The sequence below is a fragment of the Dermacentor silvarum genome, chromosome 4 (assembly GCF_013339745.2).
Source record: "Dermacentor silvarum isolate Dsil-2018 chromosome 4, BIME_Dsil_1.4, whole genome shotgun sequence".
Lineage (NCBI taxonomy): Eukaryota > Metazoa > Arthropoda > Arachnida > Ixodida > Ixodidae > Dermacentor > Dermacentor silvarum.
This window is the reverse complement of record NC_051157.2, coordinates 34,671,790-34,689,305: the sequence shown is the minus strand read 5'-3', so window position 1 is coordinate 34,689,305 and position 17,516 is coordinate 34,671,790. Positions and strand designations below refer to the sequence as shown.

The 17,516-nt window shown below is 44.0% G+C and overlaps 2 protein-coding genes across 3 annotated transcripts in view; one reads left to right on the top strand and one right to left on the bottom strand.

Moving 5' to 3' along the window:
• Positions 1 to 17,516, bottom strand: part of LOC119449764 (E3 ubiquitin-protein ligase RNF14-like) — a 103,426-nt gene that overhangs the window by 16,211 nt on the left and 69,699 nt on the right. Inside the window, exons 1-4 of one of the 2 annotated variants that reach the window (XM_037713020.2) lie at positions 9,117 to 9,391; positions 8,753 to 8,938; positions 5,268 to 5,395; positions 2,844 to 3,015 (exon numbers count right to left, since the gene is read on the bottom strand). In XM_037713020.2, the coding sequence (XP_037568948.1) occupies positions 2,844 to 3,015; positions 5,268 to 5,395; positions 8,753 to 8,924 (472 nt within the window). In that variant the 5' untranslated portion in view covers positions 8,925 to 8,938; positions 9,117 to 9,391. Of the gene's footprint in view, positions 1 to 2,843; positions 3,016 to 5,267; positions 5,396 to 8,752; positions 8,939 to 9,116; positions 9,392 to 17,516 lie in introns of those variants that run through there. The other variant, XM_049665433.1, reaches the window with a different exon arrangement.
• LOC119449765 (mitochondrial import inner membrane translocase subunit Tim10 B) lies at positions 9,526 to 12,541 on the top strand. Its single transcript, XM_037713021.2, has 3 exons — positions 9,526 to 9,686; positions 9,923 to 10,018; positions 12,187 to 12,541. Exons 1-3 carry the CDS (start codon positions 9,660 to 9,662, stop codon positions 12,337 to 12,339), a joined length of 276 nt encoding a protein of 91 aa, XP_037568949.1. The 5' UTR covers positions 9,526 to 9,659; the 3' UTR covers positions 12,340 to 12,541.

Genomic DNA, 17,516 nt, shown 5'->3' with positions numbered 1-17,516 from the left:
GAGGGAGCGAGGCGGGAGGGATAGCGGGCAGCGTTGTGCTCTGGCATCAGCGGCGGCGCGCGGGCCGTATCTTGAAAGCGATCTGCGTTGGGGGGCAGAGTCTACATAGTGTAGGTGCTTCAGCGGTTCATAGCTTTGTGCGTGCTGTGTGTTCTCGGCGCTCAGTTTGGGTTGAAGCGATAGACAACAGCGCGAAGGTCACTTCGCTCGCTTCTGCAGCGGCGCTTAAATTCCTCACGCCAGCGTTTGACAGCGCGTGTCGGCGCTCATCGAGTGTGATGTGCTCATGTTTACCTGTGGGCACTGACACCATGCTTGTTAATATAGTTAATAAGCGAATGTTTACAAGTTTGTATGGACGATAAAACTACAATTCTTACTTTGTATAGCTGTCTACTAATTTGCTATCGCAATCGATACTTCGGCTGTCAGGCAAAAAACTACGACGTTTTTTTCACACGTAAGAATTAAAATAATATTGTGTGCAGTTCAACACTACTCCCAATTCTCAATTATTTTTCCTGTTTCCTGGCTCTTGCGTTTCCTGGCTCTTACGTTTTTTTTTACGGTCCCGTGAAAAACGTACCAGCGGGGTTCTACTGTAAACGAAGTCAGTAAAATCGGCAATTTGCTTCGTTATATCAAAATTTGGTTACATTGAAATTAGAGCTTTTATGAAAACAAGTGGTGTTGCTGATGGATATTTCTTACATGGAAGGGGCCGCAAAATTTTCCGAATCATCAGGAAATCGGAAAAAGCAAATTTAATGAGAAAAAAATTAATTTTGTTGAAATTGAGAGATGGCGATGAAGGATACGGTTTCATGCTGTGTCAATGATATCTTCCCAGCGGCGATATTAAGCAAAGCCAGCCACACTTTCGCGCCCACTCCGTGCCAGTGGCTGATAGTGCCAACCACAGTGGGATGCCGCCATCGTGAAAAGCACTGGCAGTGCAAGGAGCGAATGCTTCTTCTGCCTCTCGCTTCAATGCATCTCCAAAACTCCACATTACCCAAACTCCAGCACTAAACAGGCGGGAAGATGGCACGTCTCCTTTTCAGCAGAGAAGTTACATAACAAAAAACAAAGTTCAACAGTCCCTCAAAGTGAACTCCCTTATCGTCCCAAACGTTGAAACACGACACTGAATGTTCCTCTTTGTACACTCATGCATTGCTGTAGATCCATGATAAGTCATACTTGAGATGCTCACCGCAGTTTCGATATGAAATCAGACTACTGACAAAATCAGACAAAATGGTCACAGACTGCTTGAATAAAGTCAAGCAGATAAAGAAAAAAATAAGTGCCATGCAATCAACATAAGTTTGCGGTGACAGATGCAGCTAATACGTAGCTTGAATGTCTGTTCGTACGGTTTAGCTTAATTGCGCTGAAGTTGCTTTCCGTATGGGGAGAGCTTGGCCCTTAGCCAGAAAACTCACTTCACTGGCCGAAGAAAGGCGTGGTCAGCCTTCATGTAAGCATGACAGATGTCAAAGACGATAAGATGGAAAATTCGACAACATGGCTGTGTCCGGAGTAGCACCCCCACAGTGATGTGTGGATTGTACTGTACTACAGAAATTTTGAACTGCCAGTGATCATAGCTTGTCTCTATTGGAGTTTTGGTTTCGTATTCCAATATAATGCGCATGTCATTATTTATTCAATTTTTCAGAAAATAGGCACAGCGTTTCAATTCAGTAGTACATGTGGAGTGGCAAGATAGTGCCGTGGTCGGAGATGAAAAAGAATAGGACAGCAAAGAGTGCGTGAGCGGAGGCGAATTCTGTGCTGGGTGAAAGACGAATGTTCCTCTTTGTACACTCATGCATTGCTGTAGATTCATGATAAGCCATACTTGAGCGTTGAAAAGCGTTGAAGATCGTGATCGTCAGGCACAATAACGTGTGGTACAAGAAGAAAAAATAAAAGGAAAGGAATCCAATCGAAAGGAGCCACGGAGTTCTCAGGGGCTAATCAGACAAAGACAAATCGGCCAGAGCGGCAGAAAAGCGAGGCACACTGGCAGAGGAGAAGGGGAGTTCCAGGAAGTGACGCCAGGAGAAGGTCGGCCGCCAGACCCGAGCCACCAGGACTTCATTCGGCCGGGGCCTCCTGCCATCCTGTTGCCGGCGTCGCGACTCCACCCGATCACGGACTGCTGCCCGAGGACGGCAAACTCCTGCGCTCGTAGGCAAAGCACGAGCAGTCAGGCTATGGGCCCGGGTTTGCGCCCAGCTGCCTGGCCAGAAAGGCACCTCCACCTGCAAGTGCCACCAAGCTGCCTGCATCCCCTCTCCAAGCCAGAGCTGCCACGCTCTGGTCGCCCGTTCGACGGTCGACCACATCGACCTTTTGGTGAGACCAACGCCGCTTATCTCGTTGCCTCATCTCCGCTTCTCTATGCTGAACAGTTCCGTGCGCTCACACTGGTGGTCAGCCCTAACTCGTGTGGTTTAGATACTGTTCCAGCTCTGAGAGTGTTTCTTGCTGTAATATTTTCATTGTTGGAGTGTTTATTTTGTGGGTTTCTTTTCGCTCTAGTTGCATTAAAAGCTTTGTGTGCGTTTTACAACAAGCTTTTAGCAAGCTTTGTCCTCAATTGGGTTCTTGGAGGCTTCGCCTCAGAACACCGTACGCAACAATAAAGAAAGAACCTGCATCACAGTATGGTAGATGGAGTAATGAGGTAAGAAATTTTGTGGGGATGGAATAGAGTAGGCCACCCCTTGATGCAAGCAACTGGAGACTGCTGAGAAAGCCTTCCGTTGGAAGTTGACATAAATGGACAGATGATGATGGCATGCGATAAAACACAGTTACAGTTTGCTTACGATATGCACGAAGTCTGGTCAGTTCCTCAAAGAGAGGCACCAAGGTGTGGCTAGATGTCAGTTGCAGAATGTCAGCTGCTTCAGTGTCCAACAATGTCATCCAGCGGTACAGCACCACAGTGTTTCGGTCCTGCTGCCAGCTGCGATCTAGCGCATGGCTTAACCGCTCTAGCTGCACCAAAAAGTACAAAAACGAGGAGACCATTACTTTAACATCAACCACTGCAACAACAACAACAAAAGCAACCGTGGAGATAATTTTTTAAATGGACACTAAAGAGAAATATTTTTTTCTGTATTAGTAAATTACCCTTCTACAATATCAGAAACACCACTCTTACCACGACAAGATGCTTGGTAAGCCAAAAAAAGTGCTATAACAAAAGACACGTGGTGACGTCTCCTTGAAGTCCCCGCATCAGCTTGCTGTGATGGCATTGATTTTGACAGCATCTTCTAGGGCCTAGTTAATTCTTTAACAGTAAATATCGACTACATTGTGTTCTAAAAAAGCCAAAGATTGAACGTGGTGAGTTTCGGGAATATTTACTGAGCCAACGGGCCTAAATACGAAAAAATACTTTGAAAACCGTGACATCACAGTGACGTAGCAGCGTTCGAGATTCGGCGCGAAATTCAAAAGCAAACTTTGACCTTGCTGCCAAGATGAAAAAATAATTTTCACTTAGTTATACGCCTCGAGATCGACCTGGAAATGGTAGACTAATTGCTTCATCTGTGGAGATAGTTGGTTGGCTGCGTGCATGGCAACGCACAGGACAGCGCTTCACTAGGAACAGTTCAGGCTGATTGTCTAGTAATGAAACATACTGAACGCAGTGAACTAGTAACATGGCATCTGCCATTATCAAACTTTTGCATGAAAGGTGCTGTACTTTATTATTTCACATGAAAGAAGCACAAATTGTCATGCAACAGAGAACTTGCACTCAACTACAGAATTTCTGTTCTCGCCCTTTCTTAGTGCATTTGTGTATATTCGGTTTGCATCCTACCCACTCACTTAAACACTAACTGAAACAACATTCCATTTTGAATATATTGGTTATAGATGAGTAATATACACTAATAAAGCAATGCTGGCAAACATGCAGAGCTGGTAATTGTCAATTTCTTTAATTAATAGCCTTTAAACTGCAGCTTGGCAGATGACGTGCGAACCTAGAGTTGAATTAACAAAGCTTTTCACTTGTAAGAGCAATTTGCCAATGGCCAACTGCTTCGCTGTTAATATGTCCAACACTACTATTGGCTGGCACCTGATCCAATGAACTGTTTTAGTGTGAGAAGTTTTTGTGAATACAGGCTCTGGCGATTAGCAGATACGATGCAGATCCTTTAACATGGCCTCAGAGATTGGTGCACCACGGGCAAGTCACAACACTGCTTTACAGAGAACAAGGACATCTTTATTGCAGTAACAGTAAGACAAGCAACTTTCTAAAATAAGACCGTTCTTGCAGAGTTATGCGCATCATAGTTCTATGAAAAATTAGTAGGTTATCTATTTATGAAATTAAACTGATTTCTGTGATCTTCTGTCAAGCTAATAATGCAAGGTGATTTAAATAAAGATTGTCACTGAACTTATTATTGTGCATAGATGACAGTGTGAGGCGCTGTCAAGTGGAGGACCTGGAATTGTTGTGCCACCTGTCGACAGGTACGAAAACTGCACTGGGCATGCTCCATACGTGCTCGAGGTGTTGTAGATGTGCTCCCAAATGAGCCTGTTACCAGACAGAACCGAAAAATTACAACTGGAAGTGATTTTACCAGTGCCCTGGAGGCAATGACAGGAATCAATGTTGTATTGGTGTTGTCGCGCCTTGTTATCAGGAACGAATATTTATTTATTATTTATTTATTTACTTATTACATACCCACTTTGCCCTAGCAGGCATTACAGCAGGGCAGTTACATAAAAAAAATACAAAGCAATAATCACAGACATAAAGCTCGGTAAAAATTTGCATTAAAATAAAAAATTTGAGTGCTAACAATATCAGGTGAAAGAGAATTCCATTCACTTATGGATCACACAAGCACAAGAAAAGAATCTCAAAAGACGTCACCCCTAAAAGAAAAGTCCCGGACTTTCAATGCATGGTCCATTTAGCACCATTTGTGAATGGCACCATTTGTCACAGCTATGGTGAAAGCACACCAGTGACCGAAAGCACCACTGCACACTTTGTATTTATTGTGGAGAAAACAGGCAAGTAATGCATGAAAACGCGATATTGAAGTGAATGCACCACAAAATGCTATATTAGTGCAAATAAGCCAGTGGTTTACCTGGAATGGTCATTCATACATGAGTGCCTATTTGTGCTACACTCATTAAGAAAGCAATTATTTTGTAAGTACTACGTGCATAAGAAAATAAGTGGAAAATGTCACCTCTTTTAAGGTGAGCCACGGGCAGCTCAGGCAAAAACGAGGTGGAGATCTAGAGGGGTAGTTGGGAGGCAATTGAAAGTCCAAAAGGATTGGAGGCAAATGTTCCAGCGAAATCTCCTGCATTTCACCTGAAAAAGAAAATACAATACATCACCACAAGAAGCTGAAGGAGGGTACAGTTGAGACCGATGGTGTTGCACAACACAATACACATGCTCCATCAGACCAACAAACTCATGCACACAACAAATCACACACCACAAACTCAAGCACACTATATGTACCACCGAATGTACCTGTGTAAAAAAAAAAATGTATGAAGGCAAGGCATTGAAAGCAATAGCAAGGTCTGGTGTTGCCACTCAAGCTCCTCACACAACGCTCACAATATGCAGAGGCAACATGGCGCGATGCAGCCCGCAAGACAACTACTGCCACTCGGCAGGAACAGCACCCTGGCAGATACCAGGTGTCCCACAACACTGGCGCGATGAGTAACACCGGCAGCAGCGTTACAGGCATCGCACCTTAATGATGCACGAGATGAGATCGATGGAAAACCATCTGCATTTGTCAGCGCTCAATGAAAGGATTAGGAAGATTTAGCTTGATATTCCCTAACCTTTCCGCTCAGCAGGATCGCTTAAAGGCTCATTCACACTAGGCCGAAACGACACCAATTTTGGTCTGCCGCCTGTTGGCGACAGCGCTTTCCGTCTTGTAAATTGCTGTCGCCAACAGTCAGCAGACCAAAATCGGTGTCGTGTCAGCCTAGTGTGAATGAGCCTTAATGAGTGTGCACGCAACGCCCATGCCAGTAGCAGAAGCCAAAACACTGTCCTGGCTCCGGCAGAACTGAATGAGCAGTGTGTGATGGTGAGTCCACTTGACTTTGTCACTTTTGCAGCCAGATGCACTGAGTGTCCCTGAAGGCCTTCTAACCACTCTTGTACATGTTGCAGAAAAAAAGTTGGCCTATTACAATTACACCATTAAAAAATGCAATTATTTACAATGACCAATTAGTGCCTCACGAAAGCAATTGAGCTATTACTAAAAAGTAATCAATTACTTTTAAAGGAGCCATGAAACACTTGTCTAACTAATCATAGAATGACCTCACTATTAAAGGACGTCATCTCATGAATCTCATGCCGCAAAATTCTTTTGAATCCTTCAAGCGTAAATGGAGCTTTGCACTCATAAGTGGCTTTCTCTATTTTACCTCCACTAGTATGCTGGAAGCTACAGAGAGAAGAAGCCAAGAGGGCCAGTCCCCTCCCAAAAATTGAGTGTCTCGGTGGTGAAAGAGCTCGTCACGGCACCCTGTGGCAGCCGCAGTAGACTACGCTAAACAGCACGCGGCTGCTATCTCGGAGGCCACGCGCAGACCGGCAGTGCAAAAATGAAATTATTTTTTTTTGCCTTTTTGATATACAGACATGTATATGTTCCACTTATTCAACTCAAGATTATCAAGTATGTATTACAGTGAACGTTCTCACAATCACGAAATCAGCCAATAACGTTGGTGGGTACAGCTGCTTGCAATGATGCTGCATGATGACATTGCAGAAGAGAGAGAAAGCGATTTTTTCTCCATTTTTGACACAAGATTGTAAATTCCCTGCTGCATGCAGTGCAACAATACTTAGCACACATGTTCAGAGCAGCCTATATGACACACTGGTAACATTTTCTTGTTACGTTCAAAAAGTGTTTCAGGGTCCCTTTAAGTTACTTTCCTCTCAACCTTTATTAACACTGCACAAATACAGTAAACAGAAAGGGCTGGCCTGGCTCCTTGCAGCTCTTCACATGTTGCTTATCTTCAATCAATTGCTTTTCTAACTTTTAGTCATCTTGTTTTTTTGTGAGGCCACAAGCGGTGACACTGAAAAGTCTCTCGATGTGCATGCTGGAGAGAACGGTGGTGTAACCTATACAAAACAGTTGACGAGAAAATCTGTGAAAAAAAGGTCAGGCACTATTCAATGACAATGAAGCCTAAACTCAGTGAGCATGAGAGTTCTGATGTGGTGATGTTGTGCCGTATATAATGTGATGCCATCATGAGATGCAGAATGCGGTGCCAACAATGCAGGCCCTGCGCGACTTGTCATTAAGATGAAACAAAAATACTGATAACCGGATTTGTCTGTCTGAACATCTGCACCCACAAGGCTGCTGTGTGGCACAATTGTGGACATTCTACAGTAGTTCCCGCCAAATTCAAGTGCTCAAAGCTGTGTCGCCTTTTGCAGCCTGTCTCGTCAATAACTGCGTGTAACTGGTTACAGAAGAATGTAATTGACTTGCAGTAAGCATTAGAAAAATAAAACTAATAGATCAATTACAAAATCATACAAACTGTAACTAATTACAAGTAATTAAATACATGTGATTTGTTACGAACAAGTCTGCTAGTAACCCTCCACGCAGAGGCCGTGCATGCACTGTTGATACGAGAACAGCACGACAGTGGCCACAGCGTTGACGCCGCGAATGTACCTCGGGTGTCTGTATAAATGATATTGCAATAAAGGGCGCATTGGACCAAAGGCCTACAACTCCCAATAGATACTAAAGGGACTGAACTGCAAGAAAGCTGAAAGCTGTGCGAGTTAGTTCACATTAAACCTTAGAGATCAGAGGTGCAGATATGGCACAGAGAAGGAACAAAAGAATTTGAGTCGAGTCTTTATGCTTCTTTTTTCCTAACAAAAAATTTCTTTTTGTTAGAGGCACGTTGAAAAGATGCATGCAAACTGCCTTCTTCCGCTCTTTAATGAAGCAAGTGTCTTCTGTCGAGACATGGCACTGTGAGTGCTCGTCTTTTCCTGCTTGTGCGCCTGCCTATACACACAATTTTTGCCAACCTGCTGTCAGAATCGCAATGATAGCAGATGATTGCGCTAGGATAGTGCTGTCCTTTTCAGTTGGTAGAGTGTGCAGTGCATTGTCACACATCACAACGGCTGAAACAGACACCGCTCTCGTAGCGTAATCTTCTGCAATGATCGCAATTCTGACAGCAGGCTAGTGAAAAGTAGGCATATGGGCAGGCACATGAGCATGAAAAGATGCACATGAACAATGCCATGTCTCGGCAGAAGGCATTTGTTTCTTTAAAGCGTGCAAGAATGCAGTTATACACACGTTCAGATCCCCATATAATTTTGTCTCTGCCTGTACCTTGCTTTCAACCCTGTATTATCATCTGTTTTTATGCGTAGTCTCGCCCTGTTATATATGCTGATTTTATCATTTGTCTTTTCTCTGGTCACATCTGAAAATATTTAGATGTTTTAAGGCTTATGTATTATGTCTGTGTGAGTGACACTTTGTACTGCCCAGGCGTGCACCTTATACAAGCACCATCACTCTGCCCAAATGTGAAAAAAAAAAAAAATGAATGCATGTATGTAAATAACAAAAGAAGGGGGCGGGGCGACGCTCGCCGCCGCACGTTTAGGTGCACGCACCTGGGGCATTCACTCTCGGCACCAGCACGTGGAACGGCTTGGGAACTTCAACGCGAGCGAGGAAATGTCCTTTGGGATAGCGGCCTTCCTTCTTGCTCACTCCGAAGACCGAGGCGTCGTAAATACTCTCCAGAACCAGCAGCTCGTTCTCTTGCTCCTCCTCGTCTGCCATGCCAGCAAGCGCCCCTAGGAAAATAAAATAAATAATAACGCAACCGAAACTGACCTGGAAGCAATGTCACCATTGACGTGCGGCGTCTCAAGCAAGAAGCGACCACGACCTACTGAAGCGACTGGATGGATAACAATTCGAGCAGCGACGCACGGCAGCGTCGCACGCAAAATCGCGGAACGCCGGACTCACTCTGAATGCTTGCACGAGAAGATCATCTGTGATGTGTTCCAGCGTGTATCGCCCACGTCTATTCGAAAAGTCGCGCAGCAAGCCCTACACACACACGCATAGCCGAACCTTGCAGCACAGTAAGCCACAGAGTTCACACAGAATGAGCGCGTCTTACTGGTGGTGTTACGACGAGGAAAGCAACAGCGTAGACTACCGGGTTTGAAGAACAGTGATTAGGCCATAGAATAAAGAATAAAACTAGTCAAGGACAAATAGAGCGATTACGAGTGTCGGCTGTCTGGATTGGATTGACTATCGGCGGTTCTGTACCGGTAACACGCTTTCGCGGCTTTGGACGGTTTGTTTACGTTTTGTCCAATCTTTCTTGTTCGCGCTGCAGTCAGCAATTAAATCTCTCTTGCGTCTCTTACATGCGTTGAAACAATAAATTTATTGTGGTAAACAGCTCCCAAAAGTATTTCACCTTTTAAAGGCATCGGTGTGTTTTCTGACCGCCGCATGCGCAAATCCGAATATCAACAAACGTAAACGCACGTGTCAATGGCGGAGGATGCAGCGATTAGAAATGTAAGTTACGTTAAAAACTTTGGTGATGGTCTCCTCTCCGAAAATTTATCTTTATTTCGTATACTCCATGCTCCTTTAACCCTAAACTAACTAACGATGGCTTAGCTGATTCCACAGATCTTGAACACACTCATCAAGTGCGTATGTGTGTTCTTCCATAGCAGACCGCTTACCCAGTTTGGTGGACCTCTTTATTAAAAGCCTGCTTGTACGTTTTTCTTTGTTTTTTTTTTCAGTTTCGAGATTTCCTTCTAATATACAACAGGATGACCGAGACGTGCTTCCGACACTGCGTGAACAACCTGAATTATCGGGACCTAACACCGGATGAGGTTGGTTCAAGTTGCAAAAGCAGCTAGCGCTGTGAAACATTGCGTCCCCAGCTGGTCGAAATTTCCGGAGTCCCATACTACGGCGTGCCTCATAATCAGATCGTGGTTTTGGCACGTAAAACCCCAGAACTAACTAAAAAATCATGAGTCATTCCACTCTGTGAAGGTGGATGACCAGCGAAGCTGTTGCGATACAGACATAACACAGAATTTTGAACAAAGGTACGAACACATTTATTGTCTTGATCGGCGTACAATTGGTGTTTGCGGCCCGCCAGCGCCGATTACACTCGCATCTGTTCTCGCCGTCGCTCTTCAGAGGCGCGTTGCCATTACGACGACAGAAGAAAAGTTATATTCAAAATGAAGAACGGCAACTTGTCTTTCTGGTTTGTTTATATACCGCCACCGCAAGAGAGCGGAAGGAAACTATAATATGCGCAAGCCCTGGGAATGCCGACAAAGAGAGAGCGGTGCGGACGTAGACATAGCCGACGCGGGTCGCACAGCGGCAAATCTTTGCAGAACCTTTATTATCTACTTTGGAGTATACGTACTGATCTTGAAAACGGTGCTTATTGATAACTACTATACTCAGCATGCATATCCGAGGGACGCCGACGAGCCAGCTGTGGAAGACGACGAACGCGCGAGCAGTGGCACGAGCGCGTTCACGCCGACGAGCTAGCTGTGGAAAATGATGAACGCGCGAGCAGTGGCATGACTTAAATCAGCACGAACACCGCAGGCGCGAGAAAGCCCGTGCGAGAACAATTAGGTAACACCAATGAGGAGTCTACCCATGCGAATCACCCACCTGCACAACACCACTCGAAGTTAAACTTCCTTTTCCTTTGTCTCTGACTGTGAAGAATCAAGCTGTTCTGCATGCAAGGCTCCATGAAGCTTTCCAGTAACGCCATGTATGGCCGGAAATGATCGAACGGACTGTTTGAAAAATTCTGGAAGGCGGCTACCTTGCAAAGGATATACCAGTCATTGTAGAATGGTATGAGCCATGTATGAGTCAGAAAAATGAAGCATTGCTCTGGCCTGACCAGCCAAGCGCGTGATATTCTTGGAACAAACCTCCCCGTCAGGAGATTATCCCCTAAGAAGGACATAAAAATGTGTGCGTAAGTTGGGCTGGGGAAGTCTGTGAATCATACAGTCTAGTGTTCTTGCAGGAAGCATATAGCAAAGCAAACATGTTGCACTGACGTGAAGCGCCACCAACTGGCCCCTTTCATTGGTTTGACAGGCTTTTTTCAGACATGTTAGCGTTGTTGAAAACATGGTGATGCTGCCTGTATCCTCTGTGCTGCTTGTTGGTGGGAAGCAATACTGAAGCATAGTCAAGTGACGCAGAAATCTTTCAGTTTCGTGCAGTAATTTCTAAAGGATGGTATGTGATCTAGTAAAGTAAGGCAAATGGCTTGGTACCTCACTTATCATCATAATGCACATCTGTCATAGTTATGCTTGCGCGCAAGCATCAGAGAGGAAATACTCGGTAGTCTTATCTCAAGCAGTAGAATTCTGCTGTTTGCCACAGGTGGTATTTAAAAATTTCTGTTCTCATAAAAAAAAAAAAAAGGCACCTGGTATGCATAATCTTTCTTGGCAACACCAACCAGTACAGCAAAAAGCTTTGGGTCGTGGCAACTTCTAAAAAGTGAAAACCAGAGATGGGACTCGTCCATTGTCTGCCTCTAATCTTACCGCGAGACCCATTGCAATGGCTCAGCGGGTATGACATTCCACTGCCGAGGGCAAAATCGTGGATCAACTCCCAGCTGCTGCGGCCACATTGCGATGCAGGCGGAATGCAAACATGCTTGTGTACCAAGCATTGGGTGCATATTAAAAAGCCCTAGATGGCCAAATCAGTTTAGAGCCCTCAGCTGCGGCGTCTCTCATCGCCCAGGAGTTGCTTTGGAACATTAAAGCCCATCAGTTGATCAATCAGTCCTTTCGTGTGCAACAATGATTGAATCGAAAGATCACAGATGCAAAGCCAGTTCTCGTTCCTGATTGGCCAACTCTCCCCTATTGCAGTCTTTGCTGGATTCCACAGATTTGGTGCAAAGAAGATAGTGACTTATGCTAGAGGCAAACCGAAGCTGAAGGTGGCGTTGTAATAATGTTGGTATTTGCCTCTATTTCAGAGCCAGTGTGTGGATCGCTGTGCCGGCAAGGCGATAAGTGTCAACCACAGAATGATGTCCATCTACATGGAAGTCCAGCCAGAAATGATGAAGCGCTCTATAGAAGCACAGCAACAACTAAATGCACAACAAAGTGTTGAAAGCCAGAGTTAGCACTACTTGCTGTTATTTTCTGGGGAACTGCAGCCGTGACTGCAGCAGTTTGTGGAATGCTGGGAAATGTAGTAATCATTTCATGGGGTGACGTTCTGTACAGTGGATGGGTGTCACCAGAGGCCATATGGCTATTGGTGTCATTGCTAGTAGTGTTTGACTTGCTTGTTGATTCATCTCAATAAATGTTAATGGCTCTTGATTTGTGGCTTTTTTTTATAACTATTCTCTGTTATTTTCACGCCAGCAAATTTCGAGAACTTCGGGCTTGCCCTAGCATCTTGTCACACAGGCATTTCCTACAAAAAAGTGAGACCAAATGTTCCGGAACAAATCGGAAGAGAAATTGCACATTACTCTCGGAAATAAATTTAGAACATGAGGAAAAGCAGTGTAATACAGCTACTCCTGAACGTGTCTGCTTTGGTTGCTGTTAAAACGCTGGTGCCATAGCTGGCAAAATAAACAAAACAAGAACGGATGAATGTGTACGTTTGAATTGGTGTACGGGCAGGAAGAGGTTGTACAGAGTGATCAAACATTTTACGTCCCAATTTACTTTTAACACTGCCAGCCATCATAGCAATAAATTTCTGTCAGTGTTATTTTAAATGTGTTCTCAGTTGGATTGACAGCATGGGTAGGAAAAATGTAATGGTATCAAAAGATGCCTTTCAACACAGGAAGCCCTTTATATCGTGGGAAAGTGAAGTACTGCAGACAGTGCAGAGGAATTCAGTCCCTAGCCAGTGGCATCAAAAATGTGCTATACCTAGGATTCAGCATTCTCAGTTTTTAATTTCCCAAAAATCAGCATACTTTTTTTCAGTGTTTATTTCCACCTGAACTGTTTATTTTCTTACGGTGAACATATTTCTATTGATGAGCTTTCACTGGCTTTTCTCGGTAAATCATTTTTAGTCAGCATTTTGCCCGTTTGTTTCGGTGAATATATGGTTCACTAATTTAGTTGATGCTGGAACATGGTGCATAACTTCACTTTCTACTCTATCTCGTCCTCATTAATCTTCTTCTAGTGCTCGACTTCTTCTCATGTTAGTGGATGGTGCTGGCGTCATCTTGTTTTTTCAAGAATAGTGCGAGGCCTGTTAATGGGGTAGCCCAAATATAAGTTTAATAAAAGACCTACAAATCCAGCAGTAAGAAGATAAAGGGTTGTTTTTGTATAGATCAGTGGCTAAGTTCAGACAGGGCAGAGGATAAAGAAAAGTTGAGTTTTTCCACTTCACCTCCACAACTTCTACAAACAAATACGACTCACACTTTTTACTTCTCAAAAGGAGATTGCTCACTTCTACCTGTGAATGTTTATTCCAACAAATACAGCACAAAACCGTCTAAGGCTTACTGCGTATTATATTTCGTTAGCTATCATGTCACTGCTTCACGTTGCAGGCGAAGCTTAATTCTTTAGTACTGCAGTTTTGCAACAGTGATGTCATCGGCCCTGTGGTTTGGCACTAAGTTAGAAAAGGTGAAGTTTGGCCTTCAGTTTTCTCCACTAGTAATTGTCCTTCTTCTGCCAAGGAAATTCAAATACAGTCGAATCTCTAAATAATGAATCATCAGATAAAATAGTGTAAATCTAAAATTTGGTTGGCCATACTTTGTCTCAGGGAGTGTTCTACGGCTATAATGAGAATGAAATTGTAGATCCAACCTGGTACCGGTAAGTATAGCAAAGCAAATTGTTTGCATGTGGCTCAAAATAATATGCAAGCCAGCAGCAAAATGCCCACCAAAAGGAACTTTTAAATGCTCTGTCCTCTATGCACACTTTTGAATAAAATGGGTTGCACACACGATAAACTCCTTATGATCTCGGACAGACTCATGTTCCATTTCATGTTTCTTAACGCCAAGTTCAGGTGTAAGGTAAGGGCACATGTTTTTCTATCGCGGCAAGAGCTTTGAAATTGTGCATTCTTTTATAACGACTTTCAGATATAATACGCAAGGTTTTGCTTCAAATGCGACTTCATTATATAGAGTTTTGAATTTATAGCCTGATAAGAATACCAGCACAAACTCACTTGTTTTGTGAGTGTGTGTGTTTTTTATTGCCATGCAGTTTGCCATGCATTTTTTTTCCTCTCTCTTCATACTGTCCAACCCTTTGGTAGGGTTATTACAGGAGTGGTGTTTTGAAAATAGCATACTCATAAACAACAATAATTGGCAGGGGCAAGAGAAATGAATGCATGCAGTCCTTCGGGACGAAGCTGTATAAGTGGCCTGTGGGACTTGCCATTCATATGTACCATTCATAGTCTGTGGGCCGATCTGTCCACATCCCGGCACCTCCAAGAACTTTGTGTCTATTTTGTGGCCTTTGTCCGTGGACAAGGCCACAGCAAATGATGAGCATCTGCTGCAGATGTAGGGGTAGGGCACGAAGGGCACTTTGTGGGGTCTTCAGGTGTGGGCTCCAGGTCCAAATTATGGAAAGGGTAAGGGAGACATTGGGCTGAGGTGGCCCTCACAAACTGACTTTGGGTCCATCCTTAGCTGCCCTTCAATGGAATCGTTGATGGCGACACCAAGCGGCTGCAATTGACTCCTCGAAATTGCATTCCTTGGTCAATTTTGACATTTTGCACAAAATAATGGCTTATATTTGAGTAAAAGTTGTGGATTCATTTGTGTTGATGGTCGAAACACTTGGCAAATTTTAAAGCTTTCACAATTATGCACCAGCAATTGAGTGCCTAACTGCAGCATTATCAGTCGATGAATCTGGAAGATAGGCTCTCTTTGGGAAATATAAAGTTATTTCCTTATTTTGTTAACTATATGACAAGCCACCGCTAAGCCACATTTTCCACTACACAGTGCAATAAAAAATTAATAATAAAACTTGGAGGCCCTCATGCTACACCTGCGTGACTGAATGATAGCATAGAATTCCCCTCATTCAATGACTGTCCACCGGTATAACCATAATTCTGATCATCTCGAGCCATGCTGCCATTGCCAACCAAAGTACTAGCAAAAAAAATGCTTTAGGTTAACAGTGCTGACGAATATCTTCCAATTGAAGTCCAGACACCAACCACTATTTTGATGGCATGTTGTACAATCACTACAGTTCATAACGCATGGCAAAAGATGTGGTTGTTATATTAACAGAGAAGTGCTGTTACCAGGAATCAGCTACTTGATTTGGTAACAGCACTTCTACAGCATCACATTAAACTCAAGGCATAGCTTGCTGCCTTCTGTGACAAATAACATGATCGAACTGAAATTCTGAGCACAATTTGAACCACAGAGGTCTAATAAGCAAGTCGAACCTTGGAAAGGGAACTGCAGTAAGCATTCAAGGAAACAAATTCAGAGAAGCTGGAGGTACAAGGTAAAATAAAACAATGATAGATTAGTCATTTGAACTTGATTTGTTTATTTCTAGCCTTTTGTTTTTCTTTCTCTTGCTTTTGTATTTTTCGTCTTCTATATTCTTTTCCTCTTCATTTTATTTCAAACACGTCATCTGAAGTAGCAAGCCCTGCATATAGCAGGGCTGACATCTGCAGCTTCCATTAAGCTCTTTCGCATACTGAATGGAATTCAAAGCCAGGGCCCCACAGATAGCACTCGGAATGCTGGCCAGTTAGTTTGCCCTTGGTTCATTTCATTTCTATGAGCAGAGCAACTGCAAACAATATGGTGTGTGGAAATCGAAAAGACAACATGCACTTTCGGGTGACATTAGGTCATCTCATTGTGCTATACAGGTTGTATCACCTCGCTTGAACAGATTTAAACTGATACAATCTATGTGGCTAAATTTATTACACTGTTCTTTGCTGTCACCTTACACAAGGTGGGGTACATTTATTTTGAATTAAACATTTGAATGTCTGCCTTAACACCCACGTTCATAGCACTACAAGAGAGTTATGTCATCACTGAAAAAAAATCAAGTGTTTGCATCACACTTTACATAACCCTTCTACTTGCCTCATGATCAACAGCAAGTCTAAAAGTTAAAGAATTCCTTCGCAGATGTATGCCAATCTCGGCAGTTGACACATGAAAGACAGCAAAGCTGTATAAGCGAAGTTGCATTGATGGCTGCTGTTTACCACCACAGTTGTACAAACTCCCACCTGACCTCCAATGTAGAGCCGGCAAAACATGACGTGAGAAACAAAATTTGATTACTGGCTACAAAAGAATATACAAAGAAGGTGTCTATTTGTGTACGGTGTACTCAAGGTAACTCTGAGTTTATAATCACTGAGAGCTGCATCTTAAAGCAAAAATTCGAGACTTCGATGCAAGTTGCATTGCAGATTGATACTGAGCACGCCTGCTGGCGTTCGGCACACGCAAACGGCTTTGCTGTAAAACTGCACCGGTGCAGCTGGCTCGTGTGAGGCCGCTGCACTGCTCTCAAATGCAGTGCGAATGAACGAACCTGAATCTGGCAATGACTTGGTAACCCAGTCGAATTGACACAGCATTGATTATGAGCGCATATTCGTTATAAGCATATCACCGCACCCTACCTCATTCACTCCAACAGGAGGTCAAACGAGCGGTCTCTGCACTGCAACCTGCCACCGTTTTCCTCCGCTGGGTCCCTGGGAATTCAGGGATTGACGGCAATGAGCTGGCCCATCAACTCGCCCGTGACACTTTTAACCTGGCACCGTTGATCCCCTGGCCCAAGCCCTCAGAGGACTGTGGGAGACTCTCCCTGTGCCGCAGCATCAAGGAAGTCTACCTCCAGCTTAGTCTTGACAAGCGCCTCTACCCTCCCCCTCATCCATCATTCACTGTGTCGGAGGCTCGCCTTCTGTGGCACATCCAAATTAATGCATTGGTTACCCCCTCCTGCCTGTTTCTCTATCGCTATCGATCCGACCCCAGCTGTCCCAATTGCCCCTCTACATATGCAAACCTTTCCCACTGCCGCTTCTACTGCCCGGCTGCTCAGCAATCGGATTCCCATCCTCCCCCTTCCCTTTCCATCACCACCTGACTCAACTGGCTTGGCGCTGAAGGAGAAGAAGAACAGCATAGACTTGCCGCCCAGGCGGTCTATATACTCGGCCTGTAATTTTTTGCCTGAATAAATGTCTCGTACTACTACTACTACTACTACTACTATTTGTTAGATGCTAATATCACTTACAAACATTTTAAATATA